General features: G+C 41.4%; 1 protein-coding gene and 1 pseudogene across 1 annotated transcript in view; one reads left to right on the top strand and one right to left on the bottom strand.

Annotated features, from left to right (window-relative positions):
- Window positions 1-12,133: 12,133 nt before the first annotated feature.
- Window positions 12,134-19,380, bottom strand: LOC105495247 (dnaJ homolog subfamily C member 7 pseudogene; annotated as a pseudogene).
- Window positions 19,381-19,734: 354 nt separating this feature from the next.
- LOC105495186 (ALG6 alpha-1,3-glucosyltransferase) overlaps window positions 19,735-25,864 on the top strand; it is a 66,152-nt gene continuing 60,022 nt past the window's right edge. The window contains exons 1-2 of the mRNA XM_011764468.3: window positions 19,735-19,843; window positions 23,210-23,496. Of these exons, the coding sequence (XP_011762770.1) occupies window positions 23,415-23,496 (82 nt within the window). The 5' untranslated portion in view covers window positions 19,735-19,843; window positions 23,210-23,414. The remainder of the gene's footprint in view (window positions 19,844-23,209; window positions 23,497-25,864) is intronic.

Genomic DNA, 25,864 nt, shown 5'->3' with positions numbered 1-25,864 from the left:
TCTTGAACTCCCAGGCTCAAGCGATCCTCCCACTTGGCCTCCTGAGTAGCTAGGTCTACAGGTGCGCACCACCACGCCTGGCTAATTGTTAAATTTTTTGTAGAGGTGAGGTCTAACTATGTTGCCCAAGCTATTTGTTCCTATTTTTTGCTTTTTAATTTAAAATTATTATTTTAAGCACTTTATATGAGTAAACTATGTAAAGGATAATTCATACATACCACTTTCCATTTGTTTTGTATAACCATGTTTATTTGCCCCAGGAAACCGGAAGTGATTATAAATATAAGCAATATGGAGTTATAGTTAAAAGCATAGGCTCAGGAGCCAGACTATTTGGGTTTGAATCCTAGCCTTGCCCCTTATTAGCTGTGTGATGTTGGACTAGTTCCATTTCTTCATCTGCAAAATGGGAGCTAAAATAGTATCTACATAATAAGATGGTTGTGAGGATGAAATTAGTTAATATATGTAAGGTGCTTATAATGATGCTGGGCTCGTCGTAGGCACTCAAGGATTGTTAGGTGATTTGCAAGTTTTGTTTTGTTTTGTTTTGTTTGAGATGGAGTCTCGCTTTGTCACCCAGGCTGAAGTGCAGTGGCACGATCTCAGATCACTACAACCTCCACCTCCCGGTTCAAGGGATTGTCCTGCCTCAGCCTCCTGAGTAGCTGGGATTACAGGTATGCACCACCATGCCCAGCAAATTTTTGTATTTTTGGTAGGGATGGGGTTTCATGTTGGCCAGGCTGTTTTCCAACTCCTGACCCCATGTGATCTGCCCACCTCAGCCTCCTGAAGTGTTGGGATTACAGGCGTGAGCCACTGCGCCTCGCCAATTTGCAAGTTATTTTGCCTTACTAATGAAACCTAAAAATTTATCCACAGTTCTTTATTTCCCTAGTTAAAACTTCACTAAGAACTGAGAAAGTGGGTGAGAATATTTTCTGACAAGACACATTGTTTTCCCTCTCTAACTTTTAATAGGACTGTCCTATGGATTGAATTGTTTCTTCCCAGTTCCAGCCCCCAAAGTGACTGTACTTGAAGATTACATCTTTAGGAGATGATTAAATATCGTAAGGGTGAGGCCTTAATATGATGAGCCTGGTGGTCTTATAAGAAGAGGAGGAAATCAATCAATCAATCAATCACTCTCTCTCTCTCCCTCCCTCTACCTTTCTCCCTCTCTCCCTCTCGCCTTCTCCCCCTCTCCCTCTCCTTCCCTCCCTCTCTGCATCAAGCAAGGAAAGGCCTTGTGAGGACACAGTGAGAAGACAGCCCTCTACAAGCCAGGAAGAGAGCTCTCACCAAGGCCCAACCTTGCTGAACGTTGATCTGGGACTTTTGGCCTCCAGCACAGTGAGAAAAGTAATTTCTGTTGTTTAAGCCATCTAGTCTATGGTATTTTGTTATGGCAGCCAAAGCTGACTAAAATAGATTACTAATTAATAAGTAGTAAAGACCTGGGGAAAACTCTTAGAATTGCATTTATTGGCCAAAGAATGGCCAAGTTCCTTCTCCTGCCTGAGCTATACAAAGGTACCTGATGACTGAGAAGAATAATGAAGTGGAAAGAAGACCTGACTTCTTGGCCCAGCCCTGCCCCTCGCCAGCTGAGTCATCTTGGGCATGTCTTATAACTCCTCCACTCCTCAATTTTATCCTCAGTATAAAATGAGGCGTAAGAGATTAATATATTGATCTTTGTATAAAAGGGTTTAGCTACATGTTGAATTGATGACAAGGCTGAGATGAAAGAGGAGCAGAAATATAGACTAAAGACCAAGAACTTAGAAGACAAAGTAGTTGGAGCCAGAAGCAACTGCCATGAGAAGCCCCTAGGTCTTTTCAGAGAGGTTGAGAAGGGTACTGTGTTTTCCACAGGAGTTGGAATGGGGGATTGAGTCAATCCTACCAGGTCTTAAGAGGCAGGGAGACCTTGGCTGTCATTTGGGTTACCAAGAGATTTTGACTATATGCTCCCTAAATCATCTTCTAGCTCTTGGGTTCTGTAATTTAATGATTAAGGGGAAGAAGAGGTGATGAGGAAAAGGGGAAAGAGGGAGGCTGAGGACTCATTTGTGCTAGAAATGAAATATATAACTGGTCTCCACATTCTCCTTTACTGCTGCAAAATACAGGGGTCTGTCTTCCTTCTTTCACATATGTATTTCTCTATGTCCATGATATTCATTTTAACTTGATTGGGGTGCCCTGTCTGGGTCTTCAGCACTCCCTTGGATAGACTTGGTCATGTAGGTCACGGGAAAATGCTGTCCCTTTCACCTGTCTCATCTATACCTGCAGGGTATGCGTTAAATGAGGCTAACCTCTCACATAAATGTTGGGTTCTAGCTCTGCTACCCACTACCATGTGCCTTTGAGCAAGTCACTTAAGCAGTCTATGCTACATGTCATTTTGTTTTTAAAATCTATTAGGCAGCAATAAACAAAACACATACCTCATATGGTTTTGAAGGATAATTAAAAATTCTCTTTAAATTTGAGTCCTGTGGGAACAGGGACCATATCTTTCTTGTTCTCATGCTTAGCCTGTAGTAGGTTCTCAGTAATTATTTTTTGAATGAATACAAATGGCTTAGCCTGGTGACTACAGCATAGTAAGTGCCCAATAAAAGGTATCTCTCTATATATCTCCTTCTCTAGTGGTCATCAGTTGTTTTGCCTACCCAAAAGCTAGTGTAAGTTTATTCTATTTTTTTTTTTTTTTTGAGACAAAGTCTCTATCTGTTACCCAGTCTACGGCGCAGTAGCGTAATCACAGCTCATTGCAGCCCAAGAATTCAAGACCAGCCTGGGCAACATGATGAAACCCCATCTCTACAAAAAATACAAAATTAGCTGAGTGTGGTGGTGTGTACCTGTTGTCCCAGCTACTCCAGAGGCTGAGATAGGAGGATCAACTGAGCCCAGGATGATCGAGGTTGCTACTGTATGTACTCCAGCATGGGTGACAGAGGGAGATGCTGACACACACACACACACACACACACACACACACACACACACAAAATGAATGCTTTTTTTTTTTTTTTTTTTGAGACGGAGTCTCGCTCTGTCGCCTGGGCTGGAGAGCAGTGGCAGGATCTCAGCTTACTGCAAGCTCCGCCTCCCGGGTTTAGGCCATTCTCCTGCCTCAGCCTCCTGTGTAGCTGGGACTACAGGCGCCCGCCACCTCGCCCAGCTAGTTTTTTGTATTTTTTGGTAGAGACGGGGTTTTACCATGTTAGCCAGGATGGTCTCGAGCTCCTGACCTCGTGATCCGCCCGTCTCGGCCTCCCAAAGTGCTGGGATTACAGGCTTGAGCCACCGCGCCCGGCAATGAATGCTATTTGTAATAAATTCACAGGATCACAGGATTTTAAGAATTGGGTAGAAGCTTCGAGATTATTGAGTATGAAACCTCCAAAGCTTATAAGTAAGGAAACTGAGGCCCAGAAAGCTGAAGTGTTTTGGAGAAGGTAACACAGTCAGTAGCAGCATCAGGAAGAAAACCAGGTCTTCTGACTTCTAATCTCGTGCTTTTAATTCCACGGTAGGGTTTTCTTTTTCAAACAAAGCTTATTAGTGATCTTTGATTAAGAAAACTTGACAGCAGTTTTGTAGTCCTACTGTTCTTCGAGTTAAGAACTTAAGATTCTATTCACTTCAACAATTCTTTTTAATTGCTATTATACTTTAAGTTCTGGGATACATGTGCAGAACATGCAGGTTTATTACATAGGTATGCATGTGCCATGGTGGTTTGTTGCACCCATCAACCCGTCATCTACATTAGGTATTTCTCCTAATGCTATCCCTCCCCTTGCCCCCCACCCCCAACAGGTATATGATGTTCCCCTCCCTGTGTCCATGTGTTCTCATTGTTCAACTCCCACTTATGAGTGAGAACTAACTTCAAAGATTCTATCTCAAACAAACAAAGGAAAGAAACTAAAGAAATAGTCCAAGCAATTCTGAGAAAAGCAAAACAGGAATCTATGTTATCTGGTCTCAGTGCTAGTTTTTCTTTTTTTAGGAAATCTAGTGTTAGTGTATCTGTGGAATGAATAATTTACTGAATCATAAATATATTGATCAAAATTGCTTTACAAAATTGTTTAAATGAGTCTAGGTCATTTTTCCTTTTGGCATATTTTTAAATCTAAAACGTACTGTCAAGTATATTTAAGTAATCCTTATTGCTCCCACTGAGAACTTAGGAATTCTCTAACAGCTCTGCTTAGTCTTTAATTAATATAATCTTGGTCATTCTTGTGTGCTGAAAACTGTGAAGAATATAGGAAAGAAAACATGAACCCTCCTCTTAAGAAGCTTAAAGTCTAGTTGCAGGCAAACATGTATAGACCTAATTACAACACAAAAAGGAATGAATTAGATGCCATAAGGGAGGTATTAGCAAAGTGGAATGAGGGTATACAAGAAAGATTATAGTAATGCCAACTGGGCAGAGTGGGAAAGGCTATTCCGTGATTTGTGGCAGAAAGGAGGAACGGGAAAGACTCTATAGTTCGTGTGGTCTGTAGGATTTCCTCACAAAGTTAAAACTGGGGAACTTACACAGCTTAAATACTTAGGATGCATGTCTGGGCTGTTGGGGCCCTCAGAACAGGTAGTTTCCCCATACCCATCCAAGAGGATCTATCTTTTGGTTCATAAAATTCTGAATTGAAGAATCTATTTAATTACTACTATGTATGAGTATCTGGTTTAGATGGAGCCTACCAAACAATTAAAATCAAAGTTTTGGCATGCCAAGTAGGCAAAAACAGGGAAGCAGTCCTTTGAACAGAATTCTCTTTTAATGAGACTTGCTTCTTTTTGGGTTTTCTGACAAAGTAGGATAGGTATGTACTTTGATAAAACAGAGGAACATACAGGAAAATCATTTCTTAATTTATATACATATATACATATATTTTTTTTCTCACATTCATTCACTGACACTTTCTTTTGTGTTCAAAAAGTACCTTAAAAGAAGGTAAAATGGCTAGGCAGAAGTTCCTCTAAAAAAAAAAAAACTAAAAAAACTAAAATTTGCCTGAATGTCAGTAAGAATGAATGGTAAAATACCTATTCTGTTCAGTTTGGAATATAGGTCCATAAACTACTTCTCTCATAGCCTTGAAACCCTGAGAACAAGTTGAGTCAATGTGAGGATGGAGTTTTAATCAGCTATTCTTGCTTTCCTGATTTAAATAAGACTCTCATTTTACGAGTGCCTGTATTATTTTTCAACCTCCGGTCACTTATGATATGCGGGTGCTAATGGAGCAAAGGACGTCTATCATTGGATAAATACGAACACTATATTTTTCTTGAGGGACAATACGCATTCTTAGGACTGTTACTGAATTACGTTTTACTAGTCCTAAAATATTTAGAGTTATGTACTTAAAAGATACAGAGCATAGGTATTAGATCCACACAAAGTATTTTAGTCAGTGAATGTTCAATGTAGCAGGTAGAGATGAACTTAGCACGTCTTGTAGACTGAACTGGGAACAGACTCTTCAGCCATAAAATGCACTTAACAGTCTATTTAATAGTGGTAAGGTCCTTGAAAATGCAATATCCATGCTAATCTTGCCTTTTTCTAAATCACAGATGAAAAATAGGTCAGTTAGGTAGAGCCTTCTCTTTCTATTTAAAGTGTGACATTTAATCTATTTAAACAACTAGCAAAACTTTATTAATTCAATGTAAGATAAGCGTGCTGAGAAAGTAGAGAACTTTAGTAAGAACACAAGGTTTTCCAAAATTTGATTTGGATGTCTTAGATCTCAGGACTCAGTAAAAATCTCTACATGGGGGTTTCCATCAAATCAGTAGCAGCAAGTAAGGACCAGAAAAGAGCAACCCAGAATGTAATTAAATCTCACACTGTGAAATAGCTTAAAGGAACTATTTTACAAAAGGTAAGAGGCAAAAAATAGAACAGGAGCCTCCAGAGAAAGGTTTTCGGCTTCCCTGATGCCTCTAGGGGAAATTCATTTGGGAAGCGAAGTATACACAACCAGAAAGCTTCCAGCAGAGAACAAACCAAGGAGTCAAATTAGTGTCTAATATAAGTAGATACCAGCTTTGATGCATTTCATTTAAACCACAATGTTCTGTAGAATTCTTTGGAGAAGAAAATGCAGAGTATCTGATGAATTGTAATTATGTTTCACTGGGGTCTATTTTGGAGAATGTTCACACTTTTCCAGCCCCTCTCATTTCTTTGAATAGGATTTAGTACTTTCTGGCCCCGCCCTTCCAATCAGCCCAAATGTTTACCTAGGGTAATGCAGTAGTTCCATCTTTCCCAGGAATAGTTATAAAGAACAAGCGCTCCAGTATTTTAAAAGTAAACACCACAACAATATTCCACAACAGCTTTGGATAGGGGCTTTGAAATAATTTTTTTTTTTTAATTTTAAAATTTCTTCTCATACTATGCTTTCTCTTTTTTAAATTAAAACTTTTTTTCTTTTGTTTTTAACTTAATAGAGATGAGATCTCACTATATTGCCCAGACTGGTTTCCATCTCCTGGGCTCAAGCAGTCCTCCCACCTCAGCCTCCCAAAGTGTTGGGATTACAGGTGCGAGCCACTGTGTCCAGCCATCATATACTTTCATGGGTTGTAGACTTGGATGCTATAGTTGAAGGGAGAAGATGCTTTCCTCCTCTTAGCTCTCTTCTCTGGATCCTAAAGAAATCCTAGATGAGAAAGGGCACTTAGAGGTTATTTCTTTTGCTTAAGTGACTACTGTAAATTCAATAACAGTTTAGTTCTGTTCAGTTCAGCTATTATTCCAGAAAACTAACTCCATCAATTATAGAAAATAACTTTTTATAGATAGAGTTTTTACAAACCAATATTCACTACATATCCAGGAAGGATTATTTTCCTTTACACCATCAAAGCACCCAGGTTCTTTCCTTCATTTTATGAGAATCATTCCGGTGATATGTAGTAGCTACTATTATTGGGCACATGTGGTATCTCATTTAGATTTTTAAATCCATGTTTCTAGAGGCAGAGTGCTGTCTTGACAATATCTGCTGTCTCCTTTCTCATTAAAACCAAACCCCAAACCTACTATCAAACAAAACAGTGATACAAAAATCACATCCTACATATTTTGTGTCCTGCCCCTCTCCTCAGATTCATTTTTAGTTTGGCAATCTTTTATAACTTTGGTGAACAAAAACAAAAACTCAAGTAAGAAGAAAAGACTTTATTTTGTGTTTTACCCTGTTTCACTGGCATAGACTTTGATCCCTTACTATAAATAAAAATCTATTTCAAAATCTGACTTTAAATCTTGATGTATTTACTGTAAATTTTATAAGTTGGAACCTCCTACTATCTTGATTTATATGATTTTAAATGGAGTTCTTACCGTTTCCCTCGGGAAGAATTTTTGATTTGAATAGTTCTTACTGGCAGGTTGCTTCCTTTATGTTTAGCCCAAATTTTCATTTTCAAAGACCATTTTAGACAAGTACCATGATAACTCTAAGCCAATGGATCTGTGTGCCACATAATAGAGTGTGACAATCCACTCAGTTGTGAAAGACACTGAAGATAAAGTAATAAAGCAGCATTTGTGTTATCACATTGGCTTTACAAATCTACTTAAGCACTGACCCAACAGTGTTATTCGCTATTGGGAATTATGGATGTTTATAATTGTCCCAAAATGCATTGGGCTAAGTTATACCATACATCATAGATTTAAAATTAAATTCAAGATCCTGGGCTGAGAGAGATGCAGATTTGTGACACTCCTTGGAGGTTTGGGGGTCCATGAACCAACGAATACATTATATTGTCACATTAAAGAACTCTTTTTATCTGTAAAGATGTCACGTGTATTTTTTTATGGTCCATATAAACAAACTTATATGTATGATTATATACATATATATGGTTGAAACACCTGTATGTTTGTATATATATGAGAATAATTCCAGCTGGCATCTGAAATTGGCAGTAAAATAACAATGATTATATTCTTCTGGACTGTGTATAAATTACTGGTGTAAGCTCCTTAAGGGCAGGCTGTTTAGTCAATAAATATTTATTGAATAAATATATTCACAAGTAATTATAAATTTAACTTGATTTGCATCACTTAAACAATAGAAATCAAAACCACTCTATTCACAGTAGAAAACAATTCATTTTTAGGCCTGGTGTGGTGGCTCACGCCCATAATCCCAGGACTTTGGGAGGCTGAGGTGGGTGAATCACTTGAGCTCAGGAGTTTGAGACCAGCTTGGCCAATAGAGAAACCCCGTCTCTACTAAAAGTACAAAAATAAACTGGGCATGGTGGTGGGCACCTGTAATCCCAGCTACTCGGGAGGCTGAGGCAGGATAATTGCTTGAATCTAGGAGGTGGAGGTTGCAGTGAGCTGAGATTGTACCACTGCACTCCAGCCAGGGCAACAGAGCCAGACTCAGTCTCAAAAAAGGAAGAAACGAAGGAAACGAAGGAAACGAAGGAAGGAAGGAAGGAAGGAAGGAAGGAAGGAAGGAAGGAAGGAAGGAAGGAAGGAAGGGGAGGGAGGGCGGGCATATTTCTTCACTCTTTCCACAGAAAGGACTAAAACCAAAAACCAATCCAATAGCAATGAGCATCCTCAGTATATAGGTTGTGGTCTTGAAATACTGTTTGCTGCTAAAAGGAACCAGGGTTCTTGAAGAAATAGCTAATTAAAGGTTTGGAAAATAAACATACAAAAATAAACCTGGAACATCTTTTTATACCAGATAGCAAGGAAACTATGATCCAAGTAAAGACTGCTAGGTCATGTCAATAGGACTCAGGAGCCAACTTAAAGAGACTCCCACTAGCCGTGAGACACACTGAACACCAGTAAGCACAGTAACTACACTGGATTGAAACACATCAAATGTGAATTGTCTGTCACACGCTCCATGAGTTTATGATACTTTTAAAAAAATTGTCACCAATGGGGAAGCTAATAAACCAACTCATTATTTTGAAATCTCTTCCCTTCCCCTTCCCTCTCCCTTTCTTTCACACACACACACACACACACACACACACACACACACACACACGATCACCCTTGTTTCAAAACACAGAACAGACTTACAGATGAGAGGAATCTCTTTTGGAACTTCAGAAACCAACCTCATATTTGGAGGAACCAAATTGGAATCAACTTAAAACTGAATTGGTTTTTTTCTCGATGAAGTCTTGCTCTGTCTCCCAAGTTGGAGTACAGTGGTGGGGTGATTTTGGCTCACTGACATCTCTGTCTCCCAGGTTCAAGTGATTCTCATACCTCAGCCTGCCGAGTAGCTGAGATTATAGGTGCACGCCACCACACCCAGCTAATTTTTTGTTTTTTTGTTTTTGAGACGGAGTCTTGCTCTGTCACCCAGGCTGGAGTGCAGTGGCATGATCTCGGCTCACTGCAATCTCCGTCTCCCAGGTTCATGCCATTCTCCTGCCTCAGCCTCCTGAGTAGCTGGGACTACAGGCACCCACCACCACGCCTGGCTAATCTTTTGTATTTTTAGTAGAGACGGGGTTTCACCGTGTTAGCCAGGATGGTCTCGATCTCTTGACCTGGTGATCCGCCCGCATCGGCCTCCCAAAGTGCTGGGATTATAGGCGTGAGCCACCACGCCCGGCCTTGTATTTTTAATAGAGATGGGGTTTCACCATGTTGGCCAGGCTGGTCTCTAACTCCTGGCCTCAAGTGATCTGCCTACCTCGGCCTCCCAAAAGGCTGAGATTCCAGGCGTCAGCTACTGTGCCTGACCTACTTTTAATTTCCTTTCTTCCCTCTCTCCTTTCTTCATTCCCTCCCTCCCTTCCTTCTTTTTTCCTTTCTTCCTTCCAATAATTCAATAAAATAAATCCTGAATGTATATCAATACTTTACTTCTAGGCCAGGCGCAGTGGCTCACTTTGGGAGGCTAAGGTGGGCAGATTGCTTGAGGTCAGGAGTTTGAGACCAGCCTGGCCAACGTGGTGAAACCCCACTTCTACCGAAAATACAAAAAAATTAGCCAGGCGTAGTAGTGTGGGCCTGTAGTCCCAGCTACTTGGGAGGCTGAGGCAGGAGAATTGCTTTGAACCTGCGAGGTGGAGGTTGCAGTGAGCTGAGATTGCACCACTGTACTCCAGCCTGGGCGACAGAGAGCAAGATTCTGTCTCAAAAAAAAAAAAAAAGAAAAAGAAAAAAGAAAAAGAAAAAAGAAAGAAAGAAATATTTAACTTTATCTTTCATGTTTAACTCATTTTTCCCATGCCAAGAATCATGGTCTTAAAATGCCAGGCATGATAGAATTTGAATAGCATATATATCTTCATTTTCTTTATCCCACTTTACACATACAGTAGTCTCAGAATAACAATTCCAACCCTAATACCCACAATACCATTACTAACAATTATTTATTTTAACAGATTTTTTTCACTTAAGGTATATCACACTAAGAATTAGCCATAAAATTACTGTATTGTTTTCTTTTCGTTTCTTTGAGACAGGATCTTACTCTGTCGTCTAGGCTGGAGTGCAGCTGCACAATCATGGTTCACTGCATCCTCAACCTCCTGGGCTCATGTGATCCTTCCACCTCAGCCTCCCAAGTAGCTGGGACCACAGGTGTGTGCCACCACACCCAGATAATTTTTAAAATTTTTTTGTAGAGATGGGGTCTCCCTGTGTTGTCCAGGCTGGTCTTGAACTGCTGGGCTCAAGTGATCCTCGTGCCTGTGCCTCCCAAAGTGCTGGGATCGCAGTCATGAGCCACTGCACCCAGGCCCTACTGTGTTTTTTCTATTTCTTCTTTTTTTAATGGGGTCTCGTTATATTGCCCAGGCTGGCGTCAAACTCCTGGGCTCAAGTGATCCTTCTGCCTCACAGCCTCCTGAGTAACTGGAATTACAGCTGGGCTAAATTATATGTTTTAAAGTCACTTGGAACAGTCTCTTTGTGTAGCTGAAACATCAGCTGGATATATAGTTAAGTTCTTTTGTTTCATTTTATTTTTGAATTTTAGGAATTTATTTTTTCCATTTTAATTTTGCTTTATCATTAATTTAATCAGCAAATTTCATATTCTGACTTCCTTTAAATAGTCCTGAAAATGAATAAAAGTAACTAAGATCTATGTTTTAATCATTTTAATCAATTTAATCATTGTTCAGATACTTATTGATGTATCTCTTAGGGAAATTGTGCAGTGTCTTACACCAGCATTTCCAAAAGTGTGTTTCATGGACCACTCTTCCAAGAAGTGGGTGGTGGGGTGGGTGTGAAGATAGGAGTCTATAGTCAAATAAGGCTGAAAATCCTATATTCTCTTGGAGAATCATGATGTACATAACATACAAAAGGCTTTGAAAGCCAGGTGCAGGGGCATGTGCTTATAATCCTATCTTCTTGGGAGTCTGAGGCAGGAGGATTACGTTAGCCAGGATTTTGAGAGCAGCCTGGCAACATAGTGAGACCCTGCCTTAAAAAACAGCCACTGAGAAGATCTGAAGTAAGGAACCTTTTTTCCTTAGATTTGCATAACCTAGTGTTTTAAAATTTATTTATCTGGACTGGGTGTGGTGACTCACACCTGTAATCCCAGCACTTTGGGAGGCCAAGGCAAGCGGATCACCTGAGGTCAGGAGTTCGAGACCAGCCTGGCCAACATGGTGAAACCTCATCTCTACTAAGAACAGAAAAATTAGCTAGGTGTGGTGGCAGGCGCCTGTAATCCCAGCTACTGAGGAGGCTAAGGCAAGAGTATCGCTTGAACCCGGGAGGCGGAGGTTGCAGTAAGCTAAGATTGTACCACTACACTCCAGCCTGGATGATAGAGTAAAACGCTGTCTCAACAAATAAATATACAAATAAATAAATAAAATTTGTCTGTATGAAGAGACTGTCTCATACCTTTTTTTTCTCTTTTTTGTTTTCTGTTTTAATAAAGTTAAAGAGTAAAATAAAAATTCACAAGCTGGTTCCTTGTCCATCTGCCTACCTCCCTCCCCTAACTGCAGTCTTTGGCACTGGTTCATTATCCTTCACCCCATTCACACAGACACTGGATATCCAACTGAGAAAACAGAACTGCTCTAAGTACATGGAGACATGATGTGAATTGTGTCCACATTCAAGATTAAACTGAGTGACTCTGCATTTTCTGGCTTCTGGGTGGTTGCTCTTCATTAGGCAAATAGAAAAAAATTCCCTGGACCAGACGCTTCAAAGCTGAAGCCCCAAGACCACTGAAGAATGCCTTGAAGATACTATTTGCATCAAAATCACCCATATTCATGCCCTCCTTGTCCAGGTCTTGGCCACTCTCCTGGAGAGTCTTTTTCTTGGGATCAGAGAAGATGGTAAAGGCCTCTCCAATTTCTTTGAACCTCCCCTCCTCCTTCTGAACTTCAGCACTGCCTCCACTGTGCCAATCTGGATGGTGCATTAAGGCCCATTTGTGATAAGCTGTCTTGATCTTGTCCTCAGAGGCATTCTTGTCCACTCCCAGAATCTTGTAGTAATCTTTCTTCTTACCCTTCTTCAGTTTCAGCTGTGCATTTTCTAGGAGTTGTTTGTGTTTTTTTGTTTTCTCTATCTGATACACTTTTTCATAATTGTGCACTGCTTCTTCATACTGTTTCATGTTCATGTAACACTGAACTCTTCTCAAGTAGGCTTTTAAATAGGTGTCATTGAGCTTCACTGTATTTGTGCAGTCTTGTATTGCATTATCTAGTTTTCTAAGCTTAGAATTAATCATAACCTGATTATAGTAGAGTTTAGTATTTATTTTTATATTGTTGGGGTTTACCCCAGGGCTCCCATGTACAGTTCGTACGCTAGCTTGTAATTTCCTTCCTTAAATGCTTTATTTCTGTCTCCTTTCTTTGCTTTGAGTGCTTTGGGATTTCTGCAAGCAATGCAGGCCCTCTCATGGAGCCATCCTGAGAGCCTATACAAAAACCTTAACTGCCTTCTCAATACAATCTTCATAATAAAGGCAAAGACCTTACACATACAGAGGATCTGCATTGGTGGACTCCATTTGTAAAATGTCACTGGCTACAGATTGTGCTTCTGGATATGACCCAGCATTACTAAATATTCTGCTTTGAGGATTTTGAAGCAATGACAGGCAGGGGCAAGTAGGAGGGCACAGTCTATGCAGAGAACAACCTTTCTAATATCATGCTTCTCAAAATCTGTTTTTGCTAACTTCTCATATTCTATGATTGAATTAGCATTCTTGAACTCCTGTTATTCCTGAGCATTTTTATGATCCAGTTCTAGGGCTCTCTGGAAACTGACATATGGCCATGGCATTCTCTAGGGAGAGAGGGGGCACTTGCCCTCTCCTAGATGTCCCTGAACAAAACTGTCATCCAATCTCAATGACTGGTGTGCATCTCCAAGAGCTTCCTGGAACCTTCCAAGCATAATCAATGTGGCTGCTTGATTACTGTAATAGCTAGTATTTTTAGGACATATGCCTAAGGCTTTTGTATAATTGTAAGCTTTGTTGTAATCTTTCTTCACATAATATGCATTTCCTTGTTCCTTGAAATACTCTGCTTTCCATGGTGTACAATTGTTGGTTAGACTTCTCCCTTCCCTAGAAGTGAAGTTCTGATGGGCAGCCAGCAAGTCTAACTTGTCTGGTTTCTATTAGCACATGGCTCTGCATCTGGCACAGACAGAGCAGATGCTCAGAAAACATTTGATTAATAAGTGATTGAGTAAAGGAAGCACTACTTAGTATGGTAGCCTTTAGAGAGAGATTTTGTTGGCCTGGCGCAATGGCTCATGCCTATAATCCCAGTACTTTGGGAGGCCGAGGTGGGCAGATCACCTGAGGTCAGGAGTTGGAGACCAGCCTGGCCAACATGGTGAAACCCTGTCTCTACTAAAAAGACAAAAGTTAGCCAGGTGTGGTGGCACATGCCTGTTATCCCAGCTACTCAGGAGGCTGAGGCAGGAGAATTGCTTGAACACGGGAGGCAGAGGTTACAATAAGCCAAGATCGTGCCTCTGCACTCCAGCCTAGGCAACAGAATGAGACTCTGTCTCAAAAAAAAAAAAAAAAAAAAAAAAAAAAAAGAACATTTGGGCATCAGAGACACCAGCCAGAACAGCAGTCTGCAACTAGGGATCCTAGAACTTTCTCTTTTTGTGACAATAGTTATTATCTCACTGAATGAGAGTTCTGTGGAACATGCTTTAGGGAAATGTCACTCTCAAGTTTTCTTATATGTCAGAAGGGGATAATAACACCTGTTCTACCATTATCTCAGAGTTACTGTGAAGATCAAGTGAGCTGGATATGAAAGACTTTTGCTAATGCCTATACTGAAACATGACAATGTAAAGTTTAACTCTAACACTCTGCTACTTAGGTGAACTTATGCCCTACATGGGGCAAGAGTATAATGAGACTTGGAGGTTACAGAATAATGGAAAAGGAGTCATTTTGACCCATAAAAGGGTCAATTAAGGAACAGGTGCTGATAAGAAAATAGATTCTATTTCAAAGAATAGTTATGATCAGGTGAATGGCTTTCACTTAAAATCAGAGAAGATCTGAAACTTATATAGAAAATGGCTTGTTTTCTTACCAAGTGGAAGTGATCTAGGAAAGGGACTAGAAACTATTATAAAAGTATGATTTGTGTGAGGAAGTTTGCCTAGCTGATTGAATATTAACAGTACCTTTAATAAAGTATATAATAGTTTGTTAAGGTTGCTGTAACAAAATAGCACAGGCTGTGTGGCTTAAACAACATAAATTTATTTTCTCAGAGTTCTGGAGGCTTGAAGTCAGAGATCAAAGTGTCTGCAGAGCTGATTTCTTTTGAGGCCTCTCTCCTTTTCTTGCAGATGGCCCTATTCTCCTGTCTTCACATGGTCTTTCTTCTGTGTGCATGCATATCTGTGTTCAAATTTCCATTCTTACAAGGATCCAGGTATGTTGGACTAGGGCCCATCCTAATGTCCTGACTTAATCTTAATTACCTCTTTAAAATCCCTATATCCAAATATAGTCACATTCTAAGGCACTGGGGATTAGGACTTCAACATATGAATTTTGAGGGCTACAATTCAGGCCAAAACAAGTTACATGCAATTTGTACCATGCGATTATTATCTTTACTTTATACACATGAAATGGCCACCAGAGGTTGCTCCTTTTGTGAAAGACATGGCAGAAAGACAAGAAAGTAAGGGGATTTGAACTCTGATTTTCTGGCTAGTGACAAAAAAAATTATTAGTTAGCTGGGCTCTTGCCCATTTCTAGTTTCATCCCAACTTTTCTGTAGTGGATTACAGATGGCCACAAATTCTTTCCTACCTTCCCCTTGAGAGGCAGAATCTATTCCCACTCTCCTTGTATCATGGCTAGGTTGCTGTGTGACTTGGAAGGCTGGGGTGTTAAGAGATCTGCAACTTTTGCCTTTGCTGCTTGGAATGCTCTCTCGGGGAAGTGCGCTGCCATGTAAAAAGTTTGCAAAACTTTCTGGAGAGAGAAGCCCTGTGGAGAGAGGGCTGAAGCCATTCACAGATGTTTCAGCCTCAGCTGATCTCCCAGCTGAATGCAGCCTCATGAGTGACCTCAGACAATCCCAGTGGAACAGATGAACCACCTACCTGAACCCTGCCTAGATTCTTGATCCATAGAATCATGAGCAAATAAAAACATTGCTACATAAGCCACCAAATTTTGGAGTAATTTGTTACACAGCAGTAGATAATTGAAGCCATCACCTATTAGTCAAACTGACTTTAGAGATTAATACTATTCATTTCATATTCTTATTTAAAATGCAACTTTTTTTTTTTTTTTTTTTTTTTTGAGACGGAGTCTCGCTCTGTCGCCCAGGCTGGAATGCATGCAGTGGTGTGGATCTTGGCTCACTGCAAGCTCCGCCTCCCAGGTTCATGCCATTCTCCTGTCTCAGCCTCCTGGGTAGCTGGTACCCATCACCATGCCCAGCTAATTTTTTTTGTCTTTTTAGTAGAGGCGGGGTTTCATCGTGTTAGCCAGGATGATCTCAATCTCCTAACCTCATGATCCGCCCGCCTCGGCCTCCCAAAGTGCTGGGATTACAGGCATGACCCACCATGCCTGGCCAACAAAAACTTTTAAGAAGGATTATGCATTAGTGTAATTTGATTTCAGATAATTTTTTATTTTTTTATTTTTTTGAGACAGAGTTGTGCTCTGTCACTCAGGCTGGAGGGCATTGGTGCAATCATGGTTCACTGCAGCCTCAGCGTCCCTGGGCTCAAGTGATCCTCCCATCTCAACCTCCTGAGTAGCTGGTACTATATGAGCACACCACCACACCTGGCTAATTTTTATAAACTTTTTAAAGAGACAGAGTTTCACCATGCTGCTCAGTCTGGTCTTCAACTCCTGGGCTCAAAGGATCTGCCTACCTCAGCCTCCCAAAATGCTGGGATTACAGCTGTGAGCTACTATGTCTGGTCGTGGTTTCAGATAAAATTTTCAGATAAGAACATTAGGCTTCTGGTGGGGATGTAAATATATGTATGTATGGGCTGCTATATGGTAGGGGAAAGAAGACACTTCAAAGAAAGGAAAAGGCTATGAAAAAGTGAGCACATGTTAAAGACAAATGGTAACAGCTATTATTTATTGATTGTGTACTATATGTCAGGCAGTATATTCAAGTTTTATATGCATGATTTCATTTTACTCTTATTAAAATTCAAAGAAGATGACATTATTATTAATTCTTTTTTGTTTTTTGTAGGTGAAGTAATTATGCCAGAGACATTAGGAGACTTTACCAAGTTCACACAGCTAGAAAGTAGAAGAACTAAGATTTAAATCTAAATCTGTTTGTCTTCAGAGTCAGAGACTAGTTCTTAATCACCTTTCTACACTGCCTCTAAACTTGATCTACTCTATAATTTTGCTATGGCTTACCCTTTTTGCTTATAGTAAATGCTGTCATTCAAAATGCATTTTGTGAGCATCTGTTATGTAAAGGCACTGGATATTCAGATGCGAAAGATGATCCCTATTGGAGGTAAACAGCAGGAGAAGGTATACAGATGGCAGTGGTGGGACCATCCAGCTATGAGTTAGTGACTGTGATGTCTCCTCCACTATTTATTCATGAATATTTTGAGCATCAACTTTTTGTTAAATACTGGGTCAGAAGCTGTTGGGTTGAGAAACAGGAAGGAGAGATTGATACAAACTTTCATCACTTTAAGATGTATACTTTTTTACATATTAATATTTCTGAAATTATATGTGTTTTACAGTAATTACTAGCTTAAATGGTAGCATTGTTTTCTTCCTCAGTGGTACATAAAATAATGATGGTGGAATTTTAGATTCAATAAAATATGATTTTCAGTCTGCCAAACATGGTTCTTGTTCACAAGATGCTTAATATTTACGATCCTGCAATGTACTGGATTTCTCCCTACATTTGTAAACATGTAACATCCTTCACCAATGTGCCGTCCTCCTCTTGGCCTGAGATAATGCATTTATTCAAGTATGGTTGTTTATTTTCTCTCTATACTGTCTCCATCATTGTTCAGCAAATGAAACGCTTTCATCTCTCTATCTTCACCCCAACTTCTTTCCTGGGCTCTGATTCATAACTGACACCTGAGTATTACAACTGTCTTTTCTTTATGTTACCTTGACCTCAATACAATGCACCATCTTCCCCTCCAAGCCAGATTATTCTCCAGGCTTCCCAAGATCTATCAGTTCTTGGGAACTGTAATTCACACTTGAGACCTTGGGAGCCATCCTTGATTCTTCCCTCTCCTTCATTTCACTTGTACATATCTAGTATGCTATTAAGACCTGTACATGAGCCAGGTGTGGTGGCTCACGCCTGTAATCCCAGCACTTTGGGAGGCCAAGGCGGGCGGATCACCTGAGGTTGGGAGTTCGAGACCAGCCTGACTAACACAGAGAAACCCCATCTCTACTAAACATACAAAATTAGCTGGGTATGGTGGCGCATGCCTGTAATCCCAACTACTTGGGAGGTTGAGGCAGGAGAATTGCTTGAACCCAGGAGGTGGAGGTTGCGGTGAGCCAAGATCGTGCCATTGCATTCCAGCCTGGGCAACAAGAGAACAAGAGCGAAACTCCGTCTCAGAAAAAAATAAAAAATAAAAATAAAAAGACCCGTACATGTTTCTTCTTGCATTGATCTCTCCCTTTCCAGTTCCACTATTGCCATCTCAGTCCAAGCCCTTGTCTAATCATGCATGAACTGCTATAGTCTCCCTATGATTCATCTGATTCATTTTCACCACTTTAAGTTTTCTCTAACACTGTATTGTACACTTGACTCCCTGCTAAAAGTCATTTAATAGCCCCTTACTGATCACTGGATACATTCCAGACACCACAGCCTGGTATTCAAGTCTCTCTACAATTACCAGTCCTTTCCAGCTTCATCGCCCACCATCTAAACTGGAGGAAATGTTCTACACTTTTCAGCTGCCACAATATTTGGCTTGAACCATTTCCTTTGTCTAGATTCCTATTCTCATTCTCTGGGCTTATCCAGCCAGGCTTTCCTTCAAAGCTCAGCTGACTCCTCCAGGAAAAACATTTCCTGATGGTTTGCAGTTTACAGTGAACCCTCTTCTCCTAACTCCTACAGTGCTTAGTGCATATATAAGTAATGTAACATTTAGTATGTGTTCCCTTCTATAGCTTTCTATCCTTTTACGCATAAAAATGTCTTTCCAATGAGAATTAAGTGCCTTGAGGGCAGGGACCTGGCCATATTTCTCCATATTCCCAGTGTTGATGGTCTTTTAGATATAATCATATTTTAGACCTGGAAGTTCACCTAGCCCTACTGATTCCTTTCACAGTTGAAGAAACTGAGGCCCAGAGAGAAGTTGTTCAGACTCAGTAGAAAGCCATAGTCATAGCCAAATATTTGCTAACACTTACATATTATAGGGGTTGGCTTACGTAGAACGGCAAGATTCATTAGTGGGGAATGAGGGCACTCTCTGAACAAAGGAAGCAAGTAAAAATCACACAGCCGTCCATGCATGACTGGACAGGGGCCTAGACTGAGATGGAAATAGTGGAACTCAAAAGGAAGGGATCAATGCAAAAGGAAAAGTGTGCAGGTCTTGCTAACTTACTAGATAGGTATTTTTGGCAAGTTTGGGACCAGTTGATTCAAGCTGCCCCCTGGGGCACGTGTAGTGGCTACTCGAGGGCTGGGCGGTCCTTTTGCACAACGCACAGGCCCTCGAAAATGGTTGGATGTTCAATGTTTCTTACTTGAGGGGGCTGCCTAGTCTTCTTCTTCTCTGGCATGTGGGTGGAAGAAAGTGAAACAGGTTGGCTTTCTGGCTCCTCGAGGGCACAGGCCCAGAGGAAGCCGTACTGCCCAGTGGTGAGGACCGGCCAAGGCTCTCTGCTCAGTGCAGCAAACCAGGGCCCGCCCCTGACAGGAATCCGTTGGCTAAGCAGCCGTTCTGGCCTTGGCCACTATCCCAGGAAAGAAGAGCAAGGGGCTTTCCACCTGCCCCTAGCCTAACCCGGGGCTGGAGACCTCTCGGGTTCCAGCGGCTCTTGCCCCGCCTCCTAAGCCGGCCGCCTCTTCTCCAGTCCAGGTTGCCCGCCCCTCCCCTCACGCTTGACGGGCTCGCTCCCGCACCGGGCGAGCGGGTACACGGAGGCGGAAGGCTGGAGGGGCAGTCTGCCGCGGGGGTGAGCGCGCAGGCGCCTTCCTGGGACCAGCTGCAGGCGCGAATCCCAGCGGTCGGCGGGCGGCGGGGTAAGAGCATGGGATCCCCTGGGTTCCGGACCCCGGGCCAGTGTGGGGAGGTGCCGGGGGCTCGCAACGCGCCACGAGGCGGCGCAGAGCTGGCGACCCGGCTCCCAGCTCCGCTCCACTCCCAGGGACGCGACGCGAGGCCTCCCCAGCCCTTCCTGCAGGGTCGCTTGGGGATCGGATGAGGGGACGCGGTGATAGTGGTGGCACTTGCAGGCTGGGGCGGTCCTGTCACCCTTGTCCTTGCGCTTCTGAGAGCTTGGCCCTCAAGAGGAGGGGCGGAGAAACGTGAGAAGGGATCCCTTTCGCCCCACATGCTCGCCCGGCATAGCTGCACTCCACGGTGTTGTGTCCACTGCGGTGGAAGGACCTTTCAGACTAAAAGGAGCAAAGTCAGCTCTGGGATGTGGACCGCGGCGGGCTTGGCGTTTGTAGAGATGCACCGTCAGGGCAAAGGATGACGAAAAGCGCCTCTACTGCTTGCCTAGCAACTTCGTGGCCAGTGGATGGGTTAGAAAGTTACTGTATTCTGATTTACAGGTGGAAAAAGTCGCAAATAACCCTTTTTCTGGTTTAAGGAGAAGAGAGTGGTTAAAAACCTCGCATAATATCTTTAACCACACAGGGATCAGTAAAATTAGGTACCTCCCCGCTTTGCACACACAGATACACACAGCTCCATTCAGCAAGTACTTCTTGGGTACCTGCCTTCTGCTAACACTGTTCTACAAGTGGGGAACAGAGAGCAACGACTAAGACAGGAGGATCCCTGCTTATAGGGAGCCTTTACTCTAGTCGACACATCCAAGTAATTTCCTTTTACACTTTTTTTTTTTTTTTTTTTTTTTAATTGAGATGGAATCTTGCACTGTCGCCCAGGCTGGAGAGCAGTGGTGCGATCTCAGCTCACTACAACCTCTGCCTTCCGGGTTCAAGCGATTCTCCTGCCTTAGCCTCCCGAGTAGCTGGGATTACAGGAACGAGTCACCACGCCCGGCTAATTTTTGTATTTTTAGTAGAGATGGGGTTTCACCATATTGACCAGGCTGGTCTCAAACTCCTGACCTCAGGTGATCCACTTGCCTTGGCCTCCCAAAGCGCTGGGATTACAGGGGTGAGCCACCGCGCCCAGCCCCTTTTATGCTTTTTAAATTGGAATATAACATAGAGAAAAATACTGTACACAAATTATAAGTTGTAACTTGTTAATTTATCCTAAAGTCAACACATCTCCTAACCACTACTCAAATCAAGAAGCAAGGTTCACAGCATTTCAGAAGAACTCTCTAGGCACCCCTCCCAACCATCATCCCTTCTTTCCTCCCCAAAGGTAACCTCTTTCCTGATTTTTAACACCATAGATTAGTTTTGCCTATTTATGAACCTTTCATGGAACCATATGATATGTATTCTTTGGTGTCCAGCATTTATACTGAAAATTTTGTATGTGAGATTGCACCATGTCATGTGAAAATACAGTTCCTGATAGTGAAAAGAATTAGGAAGCAAATTGAAGGTAATGATACAAACAGTAAGGGGAGGAAACTTTAGTAGGATAGTCAGGGATGATCTTTCTGAGGGGATGATTTGAGATATGGCATGAATGACAAAAGATTAGCCATTCCAATCAGTTCTGGAGTTATCCCATGATGTTTTTATTTTAAATAAGAAAATAATTAGGGCTGGGTGCGGTGGCTTACTCCTGTAATCCCAGCACTTTGGGAGACCAAGGTGGGCGGATCACCTGAGGTCAGGAGTTCAAGATCAGCCTGGCCAACCTGGAGAAACCCCATCTCTACTGAAAATACAAAAATTAGTGGGCGTGGTAGCGGGCGTCTGTAATCCTGGCTACTCAGGAGGCTGAGGCAAGAGAATCACTTGAACCCAGGAGGTGGAGGTTGCAGTGAGCCGAGATTGTGCCGTTGCACTCCAGCCTGGACAACAAGAGCGAAGTTCCATTCTCAAAAAAATAGAAAAAATAGCCGGGCGCGGTGGCTCACGCCTGTAATCCCAGCACTTTGGGAGGCCGAGGCGGGCGGATCACAAGGTCAGGAGATCGAGACCACGGTGAAACCCCGTCTCTACTAAAAATACAAAAAATTAGCCGGGCGCGGTTGTGGGCGCCTGTAGTCCCAGCTGCTCAGGAGGCTGAGGCAGGAGAATGGCGTGAACCCGGGAGGCGGAGCTTGCAGTGAGCCAAGATCGCGCCACTGCACTCCAGCCTGGGCGACAGAGCGAGACTCCGTCTCAAAAAAAAAAAAAAAAAAAAAAAAGAAAAATTAAATAAACAAAATAAAATAATTTTAGATCATTAGGTGGAATGTACCAATTTTGCCCTAAATTTTTTAGTTGATTTATTCTATTTTCTGAATATATTTAAAGTGTATCCTGTGATTAAAATGGTCCCACAGTTTTCAAAGAGAAGAGGAAAATGTCAACTTTGTCAATTTGCTTTTTTTTGAGGTAGAGTTTCGCCCTTGTTGCCCAGGCTAGAGTGCAATGGCATGATCTCGGCTCACTGCAACCCTCACCTCCTGGGTTGAAGTGATTCTCCTTCCTCAGCCTTCCAAATAGCTGGGATTATAGGCGAGGGCCACCATACCTGGCTAATTTTGTATTTTTAGTAGAGATGGGGTTTCACCATATTGGTTAGGCTGGTCTCGAACTCCTAACCTCAGGTTAACTGGGGTTACAGGCGTGAACCACCGCGACCAGCGTCAATCTGCTTCTTACTTTAAAACCCCAACCTAAGGAAAACTGTAAAAAAAAAAAAAAAAAAGTAAGTGGTTAATTGATTTTAACTGCTTTTGTATTTTTTTCTCATGATTTGGGGGTATTCTTAATGATTCTTACAAAGGCTCATTTCTCTAAGATGGAAAGTTGGTGTGGTTAATGCAAGTATGTTTTGGAAGAAAAGTGAAAACCAAACTAGAGAAATTATTTATTGGAAGACTTTCCCAAACTAAATACAAAGACAAAATTCCTCTTTCTCGCTGTACCAAAGATAAATCACCCCTTTGTCTACCGTTGTGGTTTTATATTTACCTGTAGGTGAACATGTTTAAATAGAATTGACTGTGTCGTTATCTATATATGTGTTGTTTTTCTTCTCTCAGAAATATTCCATTGTGAGAGTAAATCTTTACTATATTTTTAGACATATTGAGTCCCATTTAATAGGGAGATCCACCTTTTCATGTATATTCCCAACTAAAGGACTAGGGAATAAGGAACTTGAAATACCACCTTTCCTTAACTTTCCTTCCCACTACCCCTCCCCTCGAATTCTCTATCCTTCTATTTGGTTTACTGGGTTCATTGTTGTAGATACTGTACTCAGCTAAATCTTGGTATCTTTTTTCCCCTTAGGATACTTCTACATAGATCATCAGGTTTTGACTATTTGGAAACCAAGCATCATTAAAATCCTCTCAAACTCCTAATTGCGAAGAATCGATGACATTTCAAGAAGTGATAACATTTCTCTGAACAAGAAAAGAAGTGATTGACCACGTTTTAAAAGTACTCTGGCACTGGTGCTGTGTTTTCTTCCCCTCCCTAAATTTGAAGAACTATGGAGAAATGGTACTTGATGACAATAGTGGTTTTAATAGGACTAACAGTACGGTGGACAGTGTCTCTTAATTCTTATTCAGGTAATACATTTTTATTGTTTAAAAGGAAAGGAAATTTTCCTTTAAACAGGTGTTTGTTTGGAGAAAAGTTTATCATTTTCTGACCAGGACAGAGAAGAATTTCAGGCCTTTTTGATTGGTCGAGAAAATACATTTAAATGTGCAATTCTAATAGAAAGAATATGGATAAGAGCTAAATAGAAGCATGCTCTTTGTGATGTGAGAAAGCAAAAATGTGTTCTAACAGGTAAGATGACAAATTGAGAAATGATTCTGTATTACACATTGAAGAGGAAAATGAGCTAGCACTTCAAGGGAGGGGTGGAGTCTGTTTAGGGTAGAGAAGCATATTACTAGATTAAAGGGAAGCGATCAGTGGACAAGAATAAGATTGGGAATGAGGGATGGGGAACTGATGGAGTATGGTCCTGGTGTGTTGGATTGGCTTAAATATAACTCTGCAGGTACCTGTTTAGCACGTCTCATGTTCCAGGCACTGTGTTAGGTTCTAAAAATACAAAGAGAATATCCAGTACTCAGAGGGCCCACATTTTATTTTGTTTTATTTTTTTGAGACGGAGCCTCACTCTGTCACCCAGGCTGGAGTGCAGTGGCGCAATCTTGGCTCACTGTAACCTCTGCCTCCTGGGTTCAAGCAGTTCTTCTACCTCAGCCTCCTGAGTAGCCGGGATTACAGATGCACGTGACCATGCCCAGCTAATTTTTATATTTTTAGTAGAGACGGGGTTTCACCATGCTGGCCAGGCAGACCTCGTGATCCACCCACCTCGGCCTCCCAAAGTGCTGGGATTACAGGTGTAAGCCACCGCACCCAGCCAGAGGGCCCACATTTTAATAGTTAAATGGTCACAACACAGGGTGATAATTATAATGTAGAAGTATGTGTGAGGTACAGAGTTAATAGAGAAGTGAATGATCAGGATGCATTAGAGAAAACTTCAGGAAAGATGTTTGCATTCAAGGTTTGAAGGATGAGTCAGAATTTTCTAGGCAAATGAAGTGGAGAAGGTATTATAGGGGGCAGGAACTTGTGCAACAGACTTGGTGTCATAGAGCATGGTTATTATAAGTATTGTATTTGAGTTGCATAAAAGATAGGAACAAAAAGGATGAGGAGAGAGTGACCAGAGAGTAGGTTATACAATTAGCTGGGCAAATTATTTGGTTGTGGAAAAATAACTTATGTTAGTGAAAAACGGTCATAGGAAAAAGAGATAAAGAGAAAAATGAGACAATAATAATAATAGTTGTAAGAGGTATGATATACACCAACACATATATACACACAGACACACATTTACTCTCTACTTATACATTTACTATATATGCAGATACATATATGGATATTTATATGTATTTATATGTGTGTGTATATAGTAAATGTGTATATACGCAGACACACAAATATATAGGTATTTTATGCATATGATATGCATATATATGCATATAGGTATTTTATGCATATGATATGCATATATATGCATATATAGATATTTTATGCATACGATATGCATATATACGCACAATATATGCAAATATATATGCATAAAATACCTATATATTTGTGTGTCTGTATATAGTAAATGTATATATACACAGACATATATATGGATATACACAGACACACATATGTATAAATATCTGTATATATGTGTGTGTGTAGTAAATGTGTATGTAGAGAGTAAATGTGTATGTGTCTGTGTATATCGTAGCTTTTTTTTCAGAAAAAAAAAAGCTCTGTCGCCCAAGCTGGAGTGCAGTGGTGCAATCTTGGCTCATTATAACCTCTGCCTCTCAGGTTCAAGTGATTCTCTTGCCTCAGCCTCCTAAGTAGCTGGGATTACAGGTGCACGCCATAACGCCCAGCTAATTTTTGTATTTTTAGTAGAGACAAGGTTTCACCATGTTGGTCAGACTGGTCTTGAACTCCTGACCTCATGATCTGCCTGCCTCGGCCTCCCAAAGTACTGGGATTACAGGCGTGAGCCACTGTGCCTGGCCTGTAGCTCTTACATATGGATGTATATGCACACAGACACATATATATGTTTTGTAAGTGTTTTTTTTTCTGTGGAGACAAGGTTTCACTCTCGTAGTCCAGGCTAAAGTGCAATGGCACAATGTTGGCTCATTGCAACCTCTGCCTCCTCGGCGCAGCAATTCTGCTGCCTCAGCCTCCTGAGTAGCTGGAATTACAGGCGTGCACCATGACACCTGGCTAATTTTTGTATTTTTTGTCGATACAGGGTTTCTTCATGTTGCTCAGGCTGATCTTGAACTCCTGAGCTCAAGTGATCTGCCTGCCCCAGCCTCCCAAAGTGCTGGGATTATAGGTGTGAGCCACCATGCCCAGCCAATATTTTAACCA

The sequence above is a fragment of the Macaca nemestrina genome, chromosome 1 (genome assembly GCF_043159975.1).
Source record: "Macaca nemestrina isolate mMacNem1 chromosome 1, mMacNem.hap1, whole genome shotgun sequence".
In the NCBI taxonomy this organism is placed as follows: Eukaryota; Metazoa; Chordata; class Mammalia; order Primates; family Cercopithecidae; genus Macaca; species Macaca nemestrina.
The sequence above is the reverse complement of the archived record's forward strand: the minus strand, read 5'-3'. Positions and strand labels throughout refer to the sequence as shown.